At 45.4% G+C, this 24236-nt stretch overlaps 1 protein-coding gene across 1 annotated transcript in view; it reads left to right on the forward strand.

The window, feature by feature from the left end:
- Positions 1 to 307: 307 nt before the first annotated feature.
- The window catches only part of stau2 (staufen double-stranded RNA binding protein 2), a 247216-nt gene continuing 223287 nt past the window's right edge, over positions 308 to 24236 (forward strand). Inside the window, exons 1-2 of the mRNA XM_085993158.1 lie at positions 308 to 540; positions 6464 to 6601. Coding sequence (XP_085849284.1) covers positions 355 to 540; positions 6464 to 6601 — 324 coding nt within the window. The 5' untranslated portion in view covers positions 308 to 354. The remainder of the gene's footprint in view (positions 541 to 6463; positions 6602 to 24236) is intronic.

Raw genomic sequence — 24236 nt, forward strand, 5'->3', positions numbered from 1 at the left:
AAGGATTTTATGAACGACCAGTGCAAAGGGAAATTCTCTCTGTGGCCACTCTGTCAGGAGGTCAGGAAGGCTTGATGTTTACCTTCCATAAATTTATAATTGCCATGCATGGGGTGAGGGGATCAACATGAGCTGGTTGGCCCCCCACAATTGTATAGCCTGCCAGCACTCATTGTACAGATGCACACATGAATAATGATGACAAGTGTCTCTCACACTCTTGGATGGAGAAGAGGGGAGAAAATTGCTGTGAAAAATATAACTCTGATTTTTTTTTTCAATTATATTTGTCTTGTATTTTGATGTTGCTTTTTACTTTGGTGACAGGTAACTAGAGAAAGTGGCCCCCCTCACATGAAGAGCTTTGTTACCCGTGTTGCAGTTGGAGAGTTTACAGCAGAAGGAGAAGGAAACAGTAAAAAACTTTCCAAAAAACGAGCAGCAATAACTGTCCTCCAAGAGCTGAAGAAACTTCCTCCCCTCCCAGTGATAGAGAAACCTAAAACTCATTATAAAAAGCGTCCCAAATCTATACTGAAGGTAAGTGCATCATTGATAGAGCTGCTGTAAATTATGGCCTGGATTTTGCAGTGGGTAATGATGGCGAACTGTCAGCGTTCGCCGTCATTACCCCTCTGAAACTGACTGCAACTTCAGGATTTGGCGCATGCACATCTAAACATGGAAATCCTGAAGTTACGATCGGTTATTCACTGCTCCAACACTGGCTGCGCTGTAGACCTCCCCCCATAGCCGGTGATCAGTGAAACTGACGAACACTTGGGCTTTTCTATGGTACTATCACTGTTAAATACCCCATTAGATATTAAGCCATTTTTGAATAGGTGTAACTGCGGATTTAACAGTGTATTGATTGGTAAACAAATGTTCTGGCCCTGAAAAACTAATTTTTATATTTGTGGAGTGTCAAATTTCTCCATTATGGTAAAAATTACAATTTTTTAAAACTTAAAAAAAAAAAGACATTTTTTTAAGTTTGTTCATGATGTTTCAGCTTCTACCTTAGCCCCATGTGAAAGTCCCAATCTTTATTTCGTTCTCTGTAACATTTTTGGAAAGTCCAGATAAAAGAAACTTCTCGTTTCCTGGACTCCTGTCTGTGAGATTTCTTCAATGTGATTGTTGATAGTCAGCTTGTTGACGTTACTGCAGCATCGGCATAGGAACCGCCTATTCACAGCGTGCAATCAATTGAAAGTCGAAAAAGGCAAACTTCTCGCCACAGAGATCACGAGATCTCTGTGAGCAGCTTTCTTTGGGGCCACCGGCGAGCACCTTTGCTTCGCCACTGACCGCAAATTACAGTCCTATGTTTCGGTTGAAATGGAGGATACTTTTTTTAAATTGAAGGGTAAACTTACCTTTGTTTCTTTCAACATTTTCTTCTGTTGTGGTTCAAGGTTTGAGGTGAATATTTTAATATTGAAGGAAAGCATTTCAGGGTCTATGTGCACTTCCTGTCCGTTTCTTCTATTATTGGTTCACATTTATAAAGGAAACTGCCTATGCAAAGATGTGATGCTATAATTACACTCTCCTGCTTGTGGAGGCATTGTAGTGCCTCAGTTTTGTGTCTCCCAGAGAGAGCCAGCATGGATTTGTGAAGGGTAGGCCATGCCTGACAAACCTGATTGAATTTTTTAAGGAGGTGACTGAAGTAGTGGACAGGGGAATGTCTATGGATATTATTTATATGGACTTCCAGATGGCATTTGATAAAGTCCCAAATAAGAGACTGTTATCTAATGTAGAAGCCCACGGAATTGAGGGCAAATTATTGACCTGGTTAGGAAATTGACTGAGTGGCAGGAGACAGAAAGTAGGGATAATGGGTAGGGACTCAAATTGGCAGGATGTGACTAGTGGTGTCCTGCAGGGATCTGTGTTGGAGCCTCAACTATTCACCGTATTCATTAATGACTTAGATGATGGCATAGAAAGTCGTATACTGTATCCAAATTTGCCGATGACACAAAGCCAGGTGGCATTGTAGGCAGTGTAGATGAAAGCAGAAAATTACAAAGGGATATTGATAGATTAAGTGAATGGGCAAAACTGTGGCAAATGGATTTCAATGTAGGCAAATGTGAGGTCATCCACTTTGGACCTAAAAAGGATAGAACAGGGTACTTTCTAAATGGTGAAAAGCTAAAAACAGTGGAGGTCCAACGAGACTTTGGGGGGGTCCAGGTACATAGATCATTAAAATATCATGAACAGGTACAGAAAATAATCAAAAAGGCTAATGGAATGCTGGCCTTTATATCTAGAGGACTAGAGTACAAGGGGGTAGAAGTTATGCTGCAGCTGTACAAAACCCTGGTTAGACCACACCTGGAGTACTGTGAGCAGTTCTGGGCACTACACCTTAGGAAGGAAATATTGGCCTTGGAGGGAGTGCAGCGTAGGTTTACCAGAATAATACCTGGACTTCAAAGGTTAAGTTACGAGGAGAGATTATACAAATTAGGGTTGTATTCCCTAGAATTTAGAAGGTTAAGGGGTGATCTGATCAAAGTTTTCAGGATATTAAGGGGAACGGATAGGGTAGATAGAGAGTAACTATTTCCACTGGTTGGGGATTCTAGGACCAGGGGGCATAGTCTAAAAATTAGAGCCAGACCTTTCAGGAGTGAAATTAGGAAACACTTCTACACACAAAGGGTGGTAGAAGTTTGGAACTCTCTTCTGCAAATGGCAATTGTTGCTAGATCAATTGTTAATTTTAAATCTGATATTGATAGCTTTTTGTTAGCCAAAGGTATTGAGGAATATGGGCCAAAGGCAGGTATATGGAGTTAGGTCGCAGATCAGCCATGATCTCATTGAATGGCAGAACAGGCTCGAGGGGTTGAATGGCCTACTCTTGTTCCTATGTTCTTATTAGTATTTACAGCAGAGAAATGCTAATGCTCCATCCAACTCTACTTCTCTGCTTCTCAAATTGGAGTAAGTTTTCCTGTTTAACTATAAATTATATAGAATTACATATATGGGAATTACAACACAGAAACAGGCCATTTGGCTCAAACCAGTCTATGTTGAATATTTATCCTCAACACGAGCAGTAGTCCTAAGCCCATGTACACTTCAACCACCTACTTAATCTATTCTTAAAAGTTAAAATGCTCACTGCTTCAATCGCTAACTCTGGTAGTGCATTCCACAGCCTCACAACCTTGCGTGTAAAAAGGTTTCTCCTGCTCTGTGTCCTAAATTTCTTATGTTTAGTCTTTTATCTATGTCCCCTCCTTCTAGACCACTCAATCACTGGAAACAGTCTGTTTCTATCTACTCTGTCCCACCCCTTCATAATCTTAAACATCTCAATCAAATCACCTGGTAGTCTCATCTGTTGTAATGAAAACAGCCACATAATAATATAAAATCAAAGTATATAGAAAAATAAAGCAAAATGTATGGGGGAGAAATTGAATCGCACCCCCGTTGGGGCGCAAACTTCGCAGCGCCCCGGAAAAATTAGCGCCCCACGACCGAAATTCAGCGCTGCGGCACGTCACACCGCGGTATTGTAGGCCTTCCTCCCCTTAAAGGGGAGGGGCCTTGCGTAGCGCGACCCAGGGCCCAGCTGGGCTACTGGGGATTGGAGTGCCGGCAAAAAGAGCCCGGCACTCGAGACGTACCAGGCTCATGGAGCGCAACCGGCACTCCGCGGGGGGGGGGGGGGGCGAGTCAGGATGCCTGGGACGGCAGTGGAGGCAGGTGCTGGCAGGCGGCCAGCAACATAAATGGCCGCCCGGCACCTCGCCTTTAAATAGCACCGCCCTGGCCGCAGGTAAGCCCCCCAGATCCCGTCGGACATAGTGTCCGGCGGTAAGTCAAGGGCGCGACTGAAGATCACGAACGGGGTGCTGCGCATGGCAATGACGTCATCGCCAGCGGCGTGGGGCACTAACGGTTACCGCCGCCACTAACCTCCCGCTGAATTTCGCGGGAGGCATTGGCGGCGCCGCGCCCAGGTGCTAATTGCTTTGCGCCCTGTTGGCAACCAAATTTTTCCCCCTATGACTTTAAAAGGTGTACTTAATTATATCTGTGCACCCTGGTTCAATTATCCCCCACACTTTAGCCCCACTTCACTGGAAGACTACACTGGTCTTAACTCTGTGTGCAGTGCCACAGGAGATCAACTAAATATCAAGTGCCAGCTTGGCACAGGAGCAGCATTCTTAGCTCTGAGTCAGAAAGTGAGGGTTCAAGCTCCACTCCAGGGACTTGAGCATATAATGCAAGCTGAAAGAATGCGGCATTGAGGGATTTAAACAGCCTGTTCAGGTGGACATAAAGATCCCACAGTACTATTCGAAGGAGAGCAAGGGGCGTTTGCAGCATCAACAGCAATTTGCAATTATATTGCACCTTTAACATAGAAAAATGAACCAAGTCATTTCACAGAAGCATATGCAGCCAAAGATTGACACTGAGTCAAAAAAGATATTAGAAGGGGTGTCTTAAAAGCTTTGTCAAAAAGGTAGGTTTTAAGGAGGGTCTTAAAAGAGGTGGAGAGGCGAAGAGATTTAGGGAAAGAATTCCAGAGCTTAGTGTCTGGATGGCTGAATGGAATGGGGGATGTACAAGAGGCCAGAACTGTAGGAACATTGGGGGAGAAATTCAGTTGGCTGCGCCACCCGTTAGCGCCTTAAGAGGGCGCTAAGTGGGTCGCAAGCCAACTGGCGCCCGGGCGCGGCACTGTCCACGCCTCCCGCTAAATTCCGCAGGACGCTAGTGGTGGCGCTAGCTGTAAGCGCTGCGCCGCTACCGATGACGTCATCGGTGTGCGCAGCACCCCGCTGACGCCCCGGCCGCGATATTTGGAAGTGCCCCCTGATTTACCGCCGGACGCTATGTCCGACCGGTTCAGGGGGGCCTACATGCGGTCGGGGAGGCGCAAAATAAAGGAGAGGTGCGGGGCGGCCATTTTTGTTGTTGGCCGCCTGCCAGCACCTGCCTGCGCTCCCGTCCCCGGCCTCCTGAACCCCCCATCCCCCGCGGAGTGCTGGCTGCGTTCCAAGAGCCCGGCACTTCTCCTCAGTGCCGGGCTCTTTTGCCTGCACTTGCGATCCTCGGGGGCCCAGCTGGGCCCCGGATCGCGCTGCACAAGCCCCCTCCCCTTTAAGAAGGGGAGGAAGGCCTGCAATACTGCAGCGCGACGTGCCACAGCGTGCGGCGCTGCGGCACGTTGCACCACGATATTCAGTCGCAGTGCCTCAAGAGGGATGCGGGGCGCCTCCAGTAGCGCCGCGCTTCCCTTTGGGGCGCTACCACTCAATTTCCGGCGGGTGGCCGTGAATGCTTCCGGGGCGCTACTTTTAGCGCCCTGGCGAGGCTGGCGCCCCAAACGGGGCTATACTCAATTTCTCCCCCATAGAGTTCTCAGAGATGTAGGGCTGGAGGAGGTTACAGAGATATTGAGGGGCAAGACAATGAACACGAGGATGAGAATTTAAAATTGGAGGTATTGGGGGACTGGGAGCTATTGTAGGTCAATGAGATAGGTGAGCTGGACTTGGTGAGGGTTAGGATACGGGCAACAGAACTTTGGATGCACTGAAGTTTATGGAAGGTGGAGGATGGTGGAGAGGATATGGGGTTGGCAGGTCAGTTCAGGTTCAGAAAGAATGCCGAGATTGTAAACAGTCTGGTTCGACCCTGAGACAGTGGAAGAGGAAGTGGATGGAATTAGTGCCACAGGTACAGTGTTTGTGACAGGGGCAGGTAGCTTCGGTCTTCCTGATGTTTAACTGGAGAACTTGCAGCTATTTCAGGATTTAATTCCTTCAAGCTGACAAAACAAAGGCAGTAAAGGAGTCAAGAGAGGTGGTGGTGAGGTACAGCTGGATGTCGTCGGTGTACAGCTAGAACCTGTAGTGAATCATTAAAAATGCTTTCCAAAACAAATTCAACTTCCAATTTTTTCCCTACAACTGAAATTTCTAATATTCAAAATATTTTGTTAAAGTAAAAAATCTAATAATTCCATATTTCAGAATAACATGATTATATTTATCTATTGAATTATCATTTGCATCTTTTATTGCCTTCATTAAAGTTTTTACTTGCAAACCTCAGCCTCTCCGAAAAGCTTGGGCTTGAACTTAATGTTTTTCTGCCCAGAGCTGTGACTTTGTTAGCTGAAGGCAGGTATCACCGGATACCGAACAAGAATGGCTAATTTTTGTTCTCCCTAACTCGCGGGTTGTGGGGTCAATGTTATCACCCATTTTGCAACCCCGTATGAGATTAGCTAACCCATTGCAGCCCAGGAATCAAAGTGGGAACTTCTGATTTTTATTAACAACTGAGGGATTAGGAAAACTGTAAGTCACTCCTGAAATGAATTGTGTATCCAACTCGCCTCTCTCCACCAAACACCTGTACACGTAATTGTGTATCTTCCATTTATGATGTTTTTCTGTTACAGACTGGTCCAGAATATGGTCAGGGTATGAACCCCATCAGTCGACTGGCCCAGATACAGCAGGCAAAGAAGGAGAAAGAACCAGAATATCTTCTGTTATCTGAAAAAGGCTTGCCCCGTCGCAGGGAGTTTGTAATGCAGGTATGTAGAAATATCAGTCCAGATGTTTCTTGGTTTACAGAATTAATAAACATGATCGTTTATCATTAGAATTGTCAAAAATATACTTTACAACCTCAATGGTGGTTTTATTCACAGTTTTGTGAAAACACAGACCATATTAAAGAGATCTTGTAGCTTTTACATATGTATGAAAAAGAATGATCCAACTTGGCCCATTCAGATATGGTGCAGCCTAAATGCACCATCATGCAGCCCCCAGTCATGCAATCCCCTGGGAAAGACAAGAAAACAGATGGAAAATCCTTAGATCCCCAAACTTGTGCAGCTACTTTTTGAAGGCATATAACAAATCCAAACTTGTCATACGTTCTGTCAATCTATTCCATGGGCTGATGACTCTCTGCTAAACGAGATACTTCCTGGTGTCTAACCTAAATCAATGTTTTTGTATTTTGCATTGATGTCCCCATTGCTCCCCTCTTTATCTAACTCAAATAATTCAACCATCTGAACAGAATCTATTTCTTTCTTTGTTATAAAGACCTCAATCAAAACCACTCTACATATTTCTTTAGTCAGTGAAAGGTTTACTTTGCACCATATGGAAAAAAGTCTGTTTATATACTGTAGTGTATGTTCCTTTAAGAGCCCCATGTGTACTGTAATGCTGGTAATGGCCACTCGGGCTATATAAGCCTGTATATTGTGTTGTATCAGTTAGTTCCCCTCCAGACTTTGTTTAGTAAACACCTATGAAACCAACTCCTGTCTTCAGTGTCTCTATCAACACACAGACACAACAGTGGCGACGAATTGGAAACGGACTTACCTGCAATCCGGCAGCACCTCAAGGACATCGATTCCTCTGGCGTCCAAAGTTGAAGAAAAATCAAGAAAAAGAAAAAGCTGTGGTTTCACCAGCTAGCCAAGCTGGTGGCAGGTACTGCAATAATCCTTCCTGGGCGTCGGGCTGGGGCTCCAGCGGCTGGCTCTACAGCTGGGCCAAGCAGCGAAAGCGGAGGCAAGCAGTAACAGACGGGGAGGGAGCACTCAGGAGACGGCCGGCGCTGCAAGCAGGTCGGCGTTCAGACCTAGAGAGAGAGTCCGGCGGGAATGAGTCTCCAACTGTAAATAAATAAATAAAAAGAACGGAAACCGCGGGAAACAGCGTTGTCATCGGCAGCAGCGGCGGGAAAGCGCGGGAAGCGCCATATCTTTTCTGCAGAAAAGAAAGAAAAGCGCGGGAAGCGCCATTTTATTTCTAGGATGCCTAAGTCTGGCAATATTGATGCTTTTGATAACGAGATAGAGGATTGGACCACATATGTGGAAAGAGTGGAGGTATATTGCACCGCAAATGGAATAGAAGATGAAAAAAAAGCTTCAGTACTGCTAAATCTAATGGGCGCAAAGACATACGGGCTGTTACGAAATTTAATCACTCCAGCCAAACCAAAGGACAAGAATTTTAAAGAAATTGTTGATACCCTACAGGAGCACTTAAACCCAACACCGCTGCTGATAGCGGAACGATTCAAATTCTTCAAGAGAAATCAACACAAGAATGAAAGTAACGCTGATTACCTCACCGAATTAAGAAAGCTATCAAAACACTGCCAATTCGGGGCAGGACTAGCAGATTATCTTCGAGGCAAATTCGTCTGCGGTCTCTTAAGTGAAGGAACACAGAAAAGGCTGCTTTCTGAAAAAGATTTAACACTGGACAAGGCTTTCAGTATGGCTGTATCATACGAAGCAGTCGCAAGAGGAGCTGCAGAGATACAACAAAAGACACAGGACTTCGGCACCCATGAAATGACACAGGGTTTCGAGAGATGCTATCGCTGCGGCAGATCCACCCATGACCAGAGGGACTGCTGGTTCAAGGACAAAGCATGCAGGCAATGCGGAAAGATTGGACACATTGCACGGGTATGCCGATCTGGACAAAAAAAGTCCACAGACAGGAAAAAAAATATCAATAAAGAAAAGTACAGAAAGGTACAAATGATGACGGACAGTAGCTCCGAAGACCAGAAGAGCGATAGCGACTCTGAAAACAAGAGACTAAGCTGTCTCAAATTACATAATGTAATTGCCAAAGATGATTACCAGACCATTTGGGTTACCTTCACGATAGCAGGGTCCCCAGTTAAAATGGAGCTAGATACAGGATTAGCTCTGACCGTCATAAATCGACGGGATTACGAGCGGCTATTTCCGCATATACTTTTAAAAGACACATCCATTATCTTGAAAACATATACGGGGCAGAAAGTATACCCCAAAGGAAAAATAAGGGTGCCTGTTGTATACAACGGCAAGGAAATACAAAAGTTGTATTTATACATTCTACAAGATGGTGGTCCACCGCTGTTGGGACGTGAATGGATCAGGAAAATACGTTTAGACTGGCACTCCATTCAGGCACTGACGGTGACCAGTAAGAAAAAAAACAATGATGACGTCATACCTGAACGATTAAAAGACATCTTGGCCAATGCCAAAGAAGTGTTTCAAGAGAAACTAGGAACCTTGAAAGGCATCACCGCCTCAATAAAAGTGGAAGATGCAGCAATTCCCAAGTTTTTTAAGGCAAGACCGGTGCCATACGCAATTCGTCCAGCAGTCGAGGCAGAGCTGGAGAATTTGGAAAAGGCAGGCGTATTATCCAAAATAGATCGGAGCGAGTGGGCAACCCCCATCGTTCCAGTCATGAAGAAAGCATTGAATAATGATAAATCTGAAGAACAGAGAAAAATTCGCATCTGTGGAGACTTCAAGGTGACTGTAAACCCGGTCCTTCACACGGTACAGTATCCTCTTCCGAGGATAGAAGATATTTTCGCCTCACTATCCGGAGGGAAACGTTTCACCAAAATTGACTTGGCACAGGCATATCTACAGATGGAGGTTGAAGAGGCCTCTAAAAAATATCTCACGATAAATACACACAAAGGTCTGTACCAGTACAATCAACTGGTTTTCGGAATAGCATCCGCTCCAGCTATCTGGCAAAGAGCTATGGAGCAAGTCCTCCAAGGGATTCCGGGGACTCAATGCTACCTAGACGACATCCTTGTAACAGGAGAAAACGACAACGAGCACCTTGCCAATTTGGAGCAGGTGCTCACTAGGCTGAGAGAACGGGGCCTACGAGCAAATCGCACCAAGTGCGAATTTTTCCAAAATCAAATATCATATTGTGGCCACATAATTAATAAGGAAGGGTTGCATAAGTCACCTGAAAAAATTGAAGCGGTCATAAAAGCCCCAGCACCTGAAAATGTTTCACAATTAAGGTCGTTCCTGGGATTAATAAATTACTATCATAAATTTTTACCGAACTTATCAACTCTTCTACACCCTCTTAATGAACTGCTACAAACAGGAGTAATTTGGAAATGGAGCGAAGACTGTAAACGTGCCTTCCATAAATGCAAAGACTTAATCACGTCAATAGAAGTTTTGGCTCATTACAACCCATCACTGCCAATCAGACTGGCGTGCGATGCATCCCCTTACGGCGTAGGAGCAGTATTATTGCATAAATTCCCTGATGGCTCAGAACGGCCGATAGCTTTTGCGTCACGCTGATTGAACTCAGCTGAGCGTAACTATGCCCAAATCGACAGGGAAGCACTCAGCCTGGTATGGGGAGTGAAGAAGTTCAACCATTACCTACACGGACAAAAATTTACCTTGTTGACTGACCATCAACCCCTCATCTCCATATTCAACCCTAAAAAGGGTGTTCCCATTATGACAGCGCAAAGGCTACAGAGGTGGTCCCTTTTTCTAGGGGCACACCAATACAACATAGAATACAAAGGATCAAAACAGCATGGGAATGCTGACGGGTTATCGCGCCTACCGTTGCCAACGGTAGAAGAAGCACCTACCGTAGACCCAGTGGAGATTTTCCACTCTACCATAGTCGAATGTCTACCAGTAACAAATTCTGCCATTGAAAGGGAAACTAGAAATGACCCGACTCTCTCTCGAGTCTACGATTTAACAGTGAAGGGATGGCCAGCACATGGCGAACCACTGTTGCCAGCATTCTCGCAAAGAAGAGAACAGCTGTCAGTGTGCCGAGGAACCTTGATGTGTGGATCCAGAGTGGTGATTCCACCCAAACTCCAGGATAAATTTCTAAAGGAGCTTCACGAGGGGCATCTGGGTGGAGTGAAAATGAAGAACCTAGCCAGGGCGTTTGTATGGTGGCCAGGTATCGATGGAGACATCGAAGAAATGACCAAGAGCTGCCTCGGATGCCAGAAGGTCCAAAACGCTCCACCCCAAGCCCCTCTACATCCATGGGAGTGGCCCTCATCTCCCTGGCAAAGGGTACTCATCGACTTTGCTGGTCCATTTATGGACTCAATGTTCTTAATCGCGGTTGATGCACACTCCAAGTGGCCGGAGGTAATAAAGATGTCCTCCACCACCACAGAAAAAACCATCACAGTATTAAGGACCATATTTGCCAGGAATGGGCTGCCGGAACAGATCTGTTCTGATAATGGACCGCAATTTGTGGCCGAAGAATTCAGGAAGTTCTTAAAAAAACAATGGGGTTAAGCACTACACATCCGCCCCATACCATCCCGCCACCAATGGATTGGCTGAAAGGTTTGTCCAGACCTTCAAGAAGGCCATAAAGGCCATGGGTAATGAAGACATAAAACTTCAGCACAAGGTGAATAACTTCTTGTTCGCATACAGGAATGCAACACATATGGTTACAAACGAAACTCCCGCCATGATGTTCTTCAATAGAAGCCTAAGATGCCGGCTGGATTTGATCAAGCCCAACATCAGAAGGGACGTGGAGAACCGGCAATTTCAAGGTATGAATGAAAGGCCAACTAGAACCTTCCAGATAGGTCAACAAGTTTTGGCCCGGGACTACTGTACCGAGAAATGGCAGCCTGGAACTATCTGCACACGACTAGGACCGCTGATGTATACCGTGGACATCGGAGAAAGCATAATAAGGCGCTATGCTGACCAAATCATAGAGTCATCCGAAAAGGGATGGTAAATCAGAAGAAGCAGAAGAAGGAGAAGGGGAAGGTGAAGTCTGGAGAGCTCAATTCTGCCTTCATTGGATGTTCATAAATGCCGTCGTCTTCTTCCATGCTAGATGGCTCCTGTGCTGGCAGCTCCCTAGGGAGCTCCTTTGCCATCCTTGACAATCCATTGCCATCCTTTGCTCTCTTTCCCCCCAGTTCATAAATGTACACTTACAGCAGTGGTCACTGGATAGTTGCTAGAATTATGGCTGATTTTCCCTTCTCTGACCCAATAGTAGTGAATAGTAGCTGAGGCCAATAGTAGTGAATAGTAGTTGAGGCCAATAGTAGCTGAGGCCAATAGTAGTGAATAGTAGCTGAGGCCAATAGTAGTGAATAGTAGTTGAGGCCAATAGTAGTGAATAGTAGCTGAGGCCAATAGTAGTGAATAGTAGCTGAGGCCAATAGTAGTGAATAGTAGTTGAGGCCAATAGTAGTGAATAGTAGCTGAGGCCAATAGTAGTGAATAGTAGTTGAGGCCAATAGTAGTGAATAGTAGCTGAGGCCAATAGTAGTGAATAGTAACTGAGGCCAATAGTAGTGAATAGCAGCTGAGGCCAATAGTAGTGAATAGTAGCTGAGGCCAATAGTAGTGAATAGTAGCTGAGGCCAATAGTAGTGAATAGTAGCTGAGGCCAATAGTAGTGAATAGTAGCTGAGGCCAATAGTAGTGAATAGTAGCTGAGGCCAATAGTAGTGAATAGTAGCTGAGGCCAATAGTAGTGAATAGTAGCTGAGGCCAATAGTAGTGAATAGTAGCTGAGGCCAATAGTAGTGAATAGTAGCTGAGGCCAATAGTAGTCAACCTACCAAGGACGCAGCTGAGATCGAATAACTCAGCAGCGACCAGGAATCGAACCTGCAACTTTCTAGCCTCTGTAGCTATTTGGATAAAGTCACTTGAGTATCAGGGGCCCAAAAATTAGATGTGTGTTTGTATGGATTCAGCCAATAATGAATGAAAAGGCATGCATATAACAGAGTAGACTATTCATTACCACATTAACAATTGCTAATGGCCCAAGGTTAGCTCATTTTGGTTTCATTTTGAGATGTGTTTGAATAAAGCCCAAATTGATGAGATGAAGTCGCCTCTTTTCCCTATAAGTTTCGGTAGTCTCAAGCTCATTACCTGTGGGCATGGGCCTGCTGCATGAAATAGTATAAACTAGTAATCTCGCTTTGAGAAGCAACAAAGATGGTTGGTGTCAGAAGTGGAAGAATTTACATGGTGCAGTAGAAAGTGCCCTTCTGAGGTTGATGTATCTTGTTTGTTAAGAATAAAGGGAGCTTTACTGTGCAGCTGGCTTATGCTGTACCTGAGCGCATATCAGAAATTTGGACATCTGCCCGCCATGATTTTTTGGTCCAAATAAACATTGCTGATGTGCCTGAATTTCTGATGGATGAGACACAATCATAAGATTGCTTCTTCAGATGCCATTACAACAATTGCATTAAGTATATGAGACACTTTGATGCCTCACAGTGCCCTCCACGATCATCATGGGCCCAACCATGGATTTGACCCACTCAGAATCTGAGTGCTCAGTTCACAATAGTCTTGTCACATGTGAGTTGTTTCTGATCTTCTTATGTTGGGTTAATGCTAAATCCACACAAATACTATTTTTGCAGCACATTCTCTGAATCACATTCTCTTGTCTTATGCTAATGATTTTAGTGTGCTTAAGAAAGATTCTAAATGAAGAGCCCAGAGATCCTCTACAGTTCACCTCAATGATATCACCAGAAAATATTTGCCCTGGCCTTTGATCCTACTTTTGAGATCCAAATATACTTCATTATTTCCGACTGTACAAATTTGTTTTGAAGAAGGTCGAGTTGGATAAGTAAAGAGAATGTAATAGATGGAGTGAATATGGACTTTCAGAAGGTATTTGATAATGTATCTCTCAACAACAACAGCATTAATAACCTGCATTTATATAGTGCCTTTAAAGTAGTAAAACACCCCAAGGCATTTACAGGAGTGTTATCAAACAAATGATGCTGAGCCACATAAGGAGATGACAGATGACAAAAGCTTGGTCAAAGAGGTAGGCTTTAAGGAGCATCTTAAACAAGGAGGGAGAGGTAGAGAGGCAGAGAGGTTTAGGGAGGAAATTCCAGAGCTTAACGTTTCAGGTCATTGACCTGAAACATTGGTCCGTAATTTCCGATAGGAAGCTTCCTGTGTGCGGATGCCTCCTATCGGGAAAAAATCTACGCCCTTACCTGAGGGCTCCCGAGGTCCGGACACTTCCGATCCTGGGCCTCTCCACAGTCGAAATGTGCAGGGCCCACGTATCCCAGGGGCGCATGCGGTTCGCAAGCGTCCCTGGGATCACATGGGCCAGGCCAGCTAATGAAAGAAGGGAATCTTCCTTCATACTTTTGGCAGATGGACCTGTCAAATACATGAATGGGGATCATTGAAAAAAGACAGTAAAATATTAAATACATTTTTTAAAAACCATCATGTTTTTAAAAAGAGTTAAAATGACATTAAATTAAATATTTTAAACAAAAATTTTATTTTTTGAAAAAAATAATTTAAGTTTTTTACGGGGCTAAATATTTTTAAACTATAAATGAGTGAAATTTTTAAAAAACATTTAAAAACTCTTATGCTAGTAAAAGCAGGCCTTACGCCTGCTTTATCCAGGCGTAAGATTTTTAAGTGATTTCAGCGGGCGGAGGTTCTACAGAAAGTGGAACTCTCCACCCGTAGAGACCCTTCTCCAGGGCAGGCGTCCGACCTGTCAAGAGGATTCTTGACAGATCGGAAATGCCGGTTTTCAGCGCATGCGTTTCACATGCCTGAAACCGGCATTTCCGATGTCCCTACGGGTGTCACCCGTAGGCATCGGAAAATACAGGCCATTAACTCTTCCTCTCTTCACAGATGCGGCCTGACCTGCTGAGTATTTCCAGCATTTTGCAGTATTTTGCTTTTGCATGAGGGTGAATGGGTCTTCCTCATATGGGAGAAGGGTTTGAAGGAGTCATTACTGGATTCGCTTTTGTTCTCAGTATATACAGATGGATATAGGAACATGATCTCAAAATTTGTACAAAAGTAGGGGGCAAACAGTGAGGAGGACTGTAAAAGACTTCAGGAACACTTAGGTTAACAGAATGGACAGACAAGTGGCAGATGCAATTTAATGTGGATAAGTGTGAGGTAATACATTTTGAGAGGAAAAGGAATGCATGTATGCACTCAATTGAAAAACACTGAAGGGTTAGATGAACAGAGACCTAGGGGTTCAAATAGATAATTTCCAAAAAGTGAGATTGCATACACGCATTCCTTTTCCTCTCAAAATGTATTACCTCACACTTATCCACATTAAATTGCATCTGCCACATCGATAATGCCATTAAAAAGACCAACAATTTTTGGGTATTGTATGTAAATAGGGACATAGAGTACAAGAGTAAAGAAGTAATGATAAATGTGTATAAAGCATTGATTAGACTACAGTTGGAGTACTGTGTACTGTTTTGCGCACCCCATTATAGAAAGGACATATAGCATCGATTCACCAGATGGGAAACTATAGTTATGAGGAGACACTTGAGGTACTGGGACTATTCCCACTGGAACAGAAAAGATTAAGAAAAGAATTAATCAAGATTTTTAAAACTATAAGAAGTTTTCTTAGTGAATAGAAATTTCCATTTGTTGGAGAGGAAATGAGGGATTATCAATTTAAAATTGGCATTAATAGAAATTACTTTACACAAATGGTTGTTGCAACATGGAATGTTTGCTGCAGGGAGTGATTGAAGTAGAGACCATCGCATTTTTGAAGCAAAAATTGAATAAATATTTGAAGCAAAAGAAAATACAGGGCTATGTGGTGACCGCAGAGCTGACCCCACGCTGTTAAGTTGACATTCCAACACAGGACCTCAGACTTTACCTTTGGACCATTTCATACCATCTCCTCCCTGTTTTCTGTTTACGACCCGGACTTGTCTCTGCCATGCTCATGTAACCTGAATTACCATGTGCATTTCCGCTGCCATTCTGGACCTGAGCCCATTACTTCTATAAAAACAAAATACTGTGGATGCTGGTGAGACCACACTTGGAGTACTGTGCACAGTTTTGGTCTCCTTATCTGAAAAAGGACATACATGCCTCAGAGGCGGTGCAACGAAGGTTCACTAGATTCCTATTTCTCATCTACATGCTGCCCCTTGGCGACATCATCTGAAAACACAGCGTCAGTTTCCACATGTACGCTGATGACACCCAGCTCTACCTCACCACCACTTCTCTCGACCCCTCCACGGTCTCTAAATTGACACACTGATTGTCCGACATCCAGTACTGGATGAGCAGAAATTTTTTCCAGTTAAATATTGGGTAGACCGAAGCCACTGTCTTCGGTCCCCATCACAAATTCCGTTACCTAGCCACTGACTCCATCCCTCTCCCTAGCATCTATCTGAGGCTGAACCACACTGTTCGCAACCTTGGTGTCATATTTGACCCTGAAATGAGCTTCTCACCACACATCCGTGGCATAACTAAGACCACCTATTTCCACCTCCGTAACATCACCCATCTCCACCCCTGCCTCAGCTCATCTGCTGCTAAAAACCCTCATCCATGCCTTTGTTACCTCTAGACTTGACTATTCCAACGCGCTCCTGGCTGGCCTCCCACATTCTGCCCTACGTAAACTTGAGGTCATCCAAAACGTGGCTGCCCATATCTTGTTCACCCATCACCCTTGTGCTCACTGGCCTACATAGGCTCCTGGTTAAGCAACGCCTTGATTTCAAAATTCTCATCCTTGTTTTCAAATCCCTCCATGGTCTCGCCCCTCCCTATCTCTGTAATCTCCTTCAGCCCCACAACCCATCCGAGATATTTGCGCTCCTCAAATTCTGCCTTCTTGAGCATCCCTGATTATAATTGCTCAACCATTGGTGGTCGTGCCTTCAGCTGCCTAGGCCCTAAGCTCTGGAACTCCCTCCCTAAACCTCTCCACCTCTCTATCCTCCTTTAAGACGCTCTTAAAACCTACCTCTTTGACCAAGCTTTTGGTCATCTGCCCTGATTTCTTATGTGGCTCGGTGTCAATTTTTTGTCTTAATACTCCTGTAAAGTGCCTTGGGACATTTTACTATGTTAAAGGTGCTATATAATACAAGTAGTTGTTGTAGATCAATCCCTGGGATGAGATGGTTGTCCTGTAAGGAGAGATTGAGTAATTTGGGCCTGTACTCTCTGGAGTTTAGAAGAATGAGAGGTGATCTCATTGAAACATGTAAGATTCTGAGGGGGGTTGACAGGGTAGATGCTGAGAGGTTGTTTCTCTTGGCTGGAGAGTCTAGAACTAGGAGGCATAGTCTCAGGATAAGGGGTCAGCCATTTAAGACTGAGATGAGGAGGAATTTCTTCAATCAGAGAGTTGTGAATCTTTGGAATTCTCTACCCCAAAGGGCTGTGGATGCTGAGTCGTTGAGTATATTCAAGGCTGAGATAGATAGATTCTTGGACTCTAGGGGAACCAAGGGATATGGGGATCGGGTGGGAAAGTGGAGTTGAGGTCGAAGATCAGCCATGATCTTATTGAATGGCGGAGCAGGCTCAAAGGGCCGTATGGCCTACTCCTGCTCCTAATTCTTATGTTCTTATGTTCTTATCTGAAATAAAAATAGAAAATGCTCGAAATACTCAGCAGGTCAGGCAGCATCTGTGGAGAGAGAAACAGAGCTAACATTTCAGGTGGATGACCTTTCGTCAGAAATGGAAACATTTAGAGATACAACAGGTTTTAAGCAAGTGCAGAGGCAGGGAAAAGAGGGGAGGGGAGGAAAGAACAAACGGGAAGGTCTGTGATAGGGTGGAAGACCAGGAGATTAAATGACAAAAGGTATGATTGTACAAGGTGTAATAATAATAAATAACTTCCGGTTGAAGTTATGTGCACATCATTTCCTGTGAACTGTGAACTCTGTGCATACCTCACTTCCTGTGTTTGGACTAGTATAAATACTGAACTGCTCAGTATGTAAAAGGGCTTCTCCTAGAGGCATGGTGAAGACCGCGCTTGTATATAGTATAATTATAAGTTGCTTAAAGCTTACTTTAAAGTTCCTTGATGTGTGAGACTTTTTATTACATCACAAGGCAAAATGAGATGATAATGGGACAAGTAAAGAAACAAAAGATGGGTCTAGAAGAGGCGTAAATGGGAATAGTAGAATCATCAACAGCTGCAATCCAAGAAAATGGGGGCAGATGTTATGATCTGAAATTTGAACTTGATGTTGAGTCCAGAAGGTTGTAAAGTGCCTAATTGAAAGATGAGGTGCTGTCCCTCGAGCTTACGTTGAGCTCCATTGGAACAGTGCAGGAGGCCGATGACCAAGAGGTCAGTGTGAGAGTGGAGCGGAGAATTAAAGTGACAGGCGACTGGAAGCTCGGGGTCATGCTTGCGGACTTGACAGAGGTGTTCCTGCAAAGTGGTCACCCAATCTGCATTTGGTCTCCCCAAAGTAGAGGAGACTGCATCGTGAGCAGCGAATACAGTATACTAAATTGAAAGAAGTACAAGTAAATCGCTGTTTCACCTGGAAGGAGTGTTTCGGGTCCTGGACGGTGGGGAGTGAGGAGGTAAAAGGGCAGGTGTTGCATCTCCTGCGCTTGCACGTGAACATGCTGTGGGAAGGGGAGGGGGTGTTGGGGGTGATTGAGGAGTGGACCAGGGTGTCGCGGAGCGGAGGGGAGGGGAAGATGCGTTTGGTGGTGGGATTACACTGGAAGTGGCAGAAATGGCCAAGGATGATCCGTTGACTGTGGAGGCTGGTGGGGTGGATGGTGAGGTCAAGGGGAACCCTATTGTGATTCTGGGAAGGAGGGGAAAGGGTGAGAGCAGAAGTACGGGAAATGGAACGGACACGGTCGAGGGCCCTGTCAACCACGGTAATGGGGAATCCTTGGTTGAGGAAAAAGGAAGACATGTCGGAAGCCCATTACTTCTATTCATTTTTTATTCCTCTCTATCCCTCTCGGACCCTTCTTACCTATCTCCTCCCCTTCCTATCGCCTAGCCATGCCATCTTTCATTTCTACTCTTTCAAGTGCTTTCCACCCCAATTTCCTACTCCAACCCAACACTACTCTTCTGCCTTCCCACTATCCTGCCACCATCCAAAGCTTAAATTCCTGTTGAATAAGACGAAGGCTACCCTCTGTGCCTCTCGGCATTCTCCAAAGGTCCAACGATAGCACCCGTTGCAGTCTTGTTATGAGCAGCAAACCTAAATACCCCGTCCACCTCTCATGCTGAACATTCTATTCATCATACCCATTGAGGGCTAACGTCACCAACCTCCTTTCCATCCCAGTCACCCACCACTGCTCCCCTTGGGCTCTGCCAGTGGACCAAAAATCACCGCCCCTTTCCACACATCCCTCCAGAATATTCGTTCACTGGTGGATAAGGTCCTTGCTATCTACGACCTTACTGAGAATGATTGCATTGATATATTAGCTTTGACTGAAACTAGGCTGTCGTGTGGTAACACCTTGCCCCTTACCAAAGCCTCCCTGCCTGACTATATTTTCCATTGCCTGCCCTGTCCTGCCCAAACCGCCTTGGTAGTGATGCGGCCCCTATCAGCTTGGTCTCTCGCCCTGCTTCACTGGCACCTTCTCCTTCTTCAAGCACCTCACCTTGTTCCATCCCATTTTGTCTCCTTTAAATCCTATCTCTTGCCCACCCAAGCCTCCTCCCTCAGTCTCTGCACTAAACGACTCCAAATCCTCGGTGATTTCAATATCCATCTCAGCTGTCTTTTCACTCTCTCCTATGAATTCCCTCCCGTCACCCCTAAATCTCTCCCTCTATATAAGCTCTCCTACTCATTCACTGCCACCACCTTAACCATACCATCTCCCATGTCCTCGCTACTCCTATGGTCTCAATTGCTGACAAGACCATCTCCGACTACTTCCTTGTATCTTTGCCACCCAACTCTTCCTATCCCCTTCCAACCCACTTCCTTCTGTGTCTGTCCCTGGAGAAAAACTATTCCCCAAGTCATTTACAGCTGCACTTTTAAAATCTCAATTGGCTAAGCTTTGATACTCCATTCATCATGATACTTTTGCAGATCGCTCCCTCTAGTATTGCTCCCTCAAATCCAAGGGGCAAGGACTTGAACATATCTGATGCACAACTGGTTTAGCCACCCATTACCAGACCTCGCTGGACCACATCAAGTGCTTCTGGGCCTGCTCTTTTTTGTCAAAACTGCCCACAACCCCAGGATCATTCTGGAGTGCAAAGTTAACCCATGGCTTCTTTTGTCTGCTACCAACTGTTTCTTTAAACCCTTCTCCTCTGCCCCCTCCACTGTCACCTTCAACAACAAACACAAGGATCTCCGGGACTTCTTTGTCACCCAGATTGAGACCATTCATTCATTCAGCTGCCTCTGCTGCTTCTCCCCTTACCTTTTCCCACCAAGCCAAACCTTCCCTCAGGCTCCTTCTCCACCCTAGCCCTGAACCAGTGTCTCTCTCTAGCTGTTCTCCCATCTCCCTCTTATGTCCACTCCAAGTTATTGTCATCAATGAAACCCACCTTCTGCTCCCTTGACCCCATTCAACTGCCCTTCCTGGCCCCATGCTAGCTGATATTGTAAATGACTCCCTCTACTCCAGTATTGTTCCCCACCCTTTCAAAACCCTCCTGAAATAAAGTACCTACACTCGACTCCTCTGTCCTTGCAAACTACCGCCCCATTTTTAACCTCTCTTTCCTCTCCAAAATCGCCTCCCAAGTACCTGCCCATCTTTCCCGCAGCGTCCTATTTGAATCTCTTCAATCAGGTTTCCACCACTGCCATAGCACCAAAACAAACCTAACTAAAGTCACAAACAACATTTTCTGTGACTGTGACCATGGTGCATTATCCTGGTGTCCCCTACATCTGCCGGAAACCCTTACATATTGCTTAAATTGGATAGGGATGAGCTGAGCAAGCCAGCTCTGCTCCGTATTCTTCGATGACAGGTAAGTTTAAATGTTTTTTTAAATTGTTGCTGTGGAGCCAGGAGGAGCAGGAGTGCCCCCAAACTCCACAGTATCCCAATTGCTCCATCACTCCACCCGCCCTCCAAGGACTTAGCTTGGGTTGCTGCTGGCGAGGCAAGCGGCCCGATATTAATTTCCTTCAAATAGGCGGACTGTCTGTCGTGGCCCGAGAAGTGTCAACAGCTCGTTCAAATAATATTAATGAGGCCCATTTTTGGGCCTGCTTCCAGTTGGGGCCACATTTTACGCGCAGCGCCCATTTCGAGCCCAAAGACGAGCCTAAAGGAATTTCAACCCAAGGAGTTTATTAAGGGAGATAGCTAAATACTGTGGAAGAATTGCAAGATATATATCTGCTAATCATGTTTGAGTAATTTAATCAAATCCTTTGAAGAAATTACCAAACATAAACAAGGGGAATGCATTGGATGTGGTATGTTTGGTTTTTCAAAAACGGTTTGATTAAGTATTTCATAAGAAACTTGTGAGCAATAAGGCTTTAAGGGGGAGAAATTGGGTGAGTAGCGCCACCTGTTAGCGCCTAAAGAGGCAGTCAGTGGCTGTAGCGCCACTGGCTGCGTCTCCGGCGATATTCAGTAGGGGCACTAATGGTGGCGTTAGGCATTTGCGCTGCGCCGCCACCGATGACGTCATCGGTGTGCGCAGCGCCCCATTCGTGCCCCGTTCGCGATATTTGGTAGCGAATGCCGCAGTTGCACCGCTCGCTACCCGCGCCCGGTTCACGGGGCCTTACTGTGCCGGCAGCGGCGCAAGTTAAGGTGGAGGTGCGGGGCGGCCGCTTTTTCGGCGGCCGCCTGCTAGCACCTCCGTCCCCAGCCTCCTAACCCCGCCCCCCCCCCCCCCCCGGCGGCATTGCCGGCTGTTTCCCAAGAGCCCGGCACTTCTCCTTGGTGCCGGGCTCATTTGCCGGCACTCGCGAGCGGGGATCGCGCTGTTGCAAGCACCTCCCCCTTAACAGTGGGAGGAAGGCCTGCAGTACCACAGCGTGCCGTGCCGCAGCATGTGGCGCTGCGGCACGTTGCGCTGCGATAATCAGTTTCAGCGCCCTAAGACGGACGCGGAGCACCTCGAGCCTCGCCCCGTCTCCCTCGAGGGGCACTGAAACTGAATTTCTGGCGATCGGTATCAGACCGATCGCTGCGCTAAATCTTGCGCTCAGGCGACTTTGGCGCCACTTTGGCGCCCCAACCCAATTTCTAGGCCTAAGAGTATTAAAGAGGAAGTATTGGTAGAGATAGAATGATGCATAGACAGTATAAAGCAGAGAAGGAGAAGTTAATAAATGTTTCTTGGATTAGGTAAACAAAGCGAGGGGTGTGTCCCAGGGATATGTGTTGGCATATATATAATATATATGTAAGTGATTTGGACATGAGCATAAAGGGATGTGATTTTGACATAGGCATAAAGCTGATATTATCAAAATTTGCTGAAGACACCAAATTGAACATAAGAACATAAGATATAGGAGCAGGAGTCAGCCATTCGGCCCTTCGAGCCTGCTCCGCCATTCAGTAAGATCATGGCTGATCTTCTAGCTCAACTCCACTTTCCTGCACTATCCCCATATCCCTTGATTCCCTTAATATCCAAAAATCTATTGCTCTCTGTCTTGAATATACTCAATGACTGAGCATCCACAGCCCTCTGGAGTAGAGAATTCCAAAGATTCACAACCCTTTGGGTGAAGAAATTTCTCCTCATCTCAGTCCTAAATGACCGACCCCTTTTTCTGAGACTGTGACCCCTAGTTGTAGACATCCTAGCCAGGGGAAGCAACCTCTCAGCATCTACCCTGCCAAGCCTGTAATTATTTTATATGTTTCGCTGAGACGGTGGCCCTTGTAGGGTTGGAGCATTGTGCACTGAGGCAGATGATGAAGTATTTGTTTGTCCATGGCTCCCCTCTTACTTGCATGGACATTTCTCTTAGTGTTGTGTGGGGTTCACAAATGGGTGAAAGACTGCCTGGTACTTCCACCCTCGCTGGCTGCCATAGCTGCACAGATCCTCGACCCAGATGGTTGCTGTGTGGACGTTTGTGCTCCACCATGGTGCTGGAGGGGGAGGGGGATGTACCGTCTTGCAGCTAGCAGTGACAGTGCACTAGCCTGCAGATCGCAGAGGGCATTCACTCCCTGGTGAGTGGCTCTTAAAGTACAGGCTCAGATCTAGAGGGACTCCTGGAAAGACCACATAAAGACTGTGACACAGATGTCCTTAAACCATTGCAAAAGACATCAATGGAAATACATTTTTTTTAAAAGGGGAACATGAACTCTTGGTCAGGAGTTTACTGGTGTAAATGGTGCAGAATAGAGTTCAATTAATTTTTTAACAACAGCAGACTTTTGAAGAACTCTTGGTGAGAATATACTGTCAAGTCTTTTAAAAGCAGACTTCCAATCTTTGCATGTCATTTTATCAGTTGCTAAACTCGAGAACCCCAATCTATAAAATTCAAGGAAAAGCAACTTTGATTTTTTTTTCCTGAGATTATTACAACTGTAGTACAGTACAACTTATTTTAAAAGTAACTCCTCTACTGTTTGACTGATCAGTGGGGAAATTTGATGCATCTCAGTGGAAGCAGTTTTCACTCCAATAGCTCTCCATAGTTAACAGTTATCCCAGCAGCTGTTTACAGTATGGGTTCTAGCTCACTGCCGCTTTCTCCCACCTCTCCGTGCTGTCAACGGCAAAATGGATGAGTGGGTGTCAATTTGGTGTTGCACACTAATTAAGGTCACGCTCCTACTAATTAAAATACTTTCCATGAGCACAGGTGTTAGATCCGTGATTCTGAAAGTATGATGTTTTTCAATAACCACACGGATGCTGTAACTTAACAATCAACAGGTATTTACAATTCCTCCCCTTTTAGATTAGTAGTACCCATAATATTCAAATAACAATTAACACTTTAACATGTATATTAAACAACAATAGTCCATTTATAGATTCAGTCTTTGCGGCGGCTTCCTGATCCTTTCGGGATAGCGCCTTTCCTGAGGTTCTTGTTCTTGGTGCGGAGGCGATTCTGGCCCCTTTTTATCGGTTAGTTCATCGGGTTCCACTGCTACTGGTTCGGAGGTAGATGCTACTGGTATGTCGGGTTCATCCCCAGGTACACAAGACATGGGGTTGACTCGTTCCCGTGACGCTAAGATCTGATCAACGTGGCATCTCACAATGTTCTCCCTGACATCCAGTGTGTACATTAATGGCCCCTGCCGTGTGCATATCGTTCCGGGTTGCCATTTCTCTGTTCAGTAGTCACAGGCCAAGACTGGTTGTCCTACATTGAAGCTCCTTGTCGGCTTCTCATTGATGTGCTGGAATTGTTTATCCTCAACATTTCTTCGCACATTTGGTCTAAGCAAGTCCAGACGAGATCTCAACCTTCGGTTAAAGAACATCATGGCCGGGGTCTGGTTGGTAACTACATGTGTCGCGTTTCGGTAGGCTAATAAGAAATTGTCC

This window comes from Somniosus microcephalus, chromosome 7 (assembly GCF_052327205.1).
Source record: "Somniosus microcephalus isolate GS21.2 chromosome 7, FLI_Smic_1.0, whole genome shotgun sequence".
Lineage (NCBI taxonomy): Eukaryota > Metazoa > Chordata > Chondrichthyes > Squaliformes > Somniosidae > Somniosus > Somniosus microcephalus.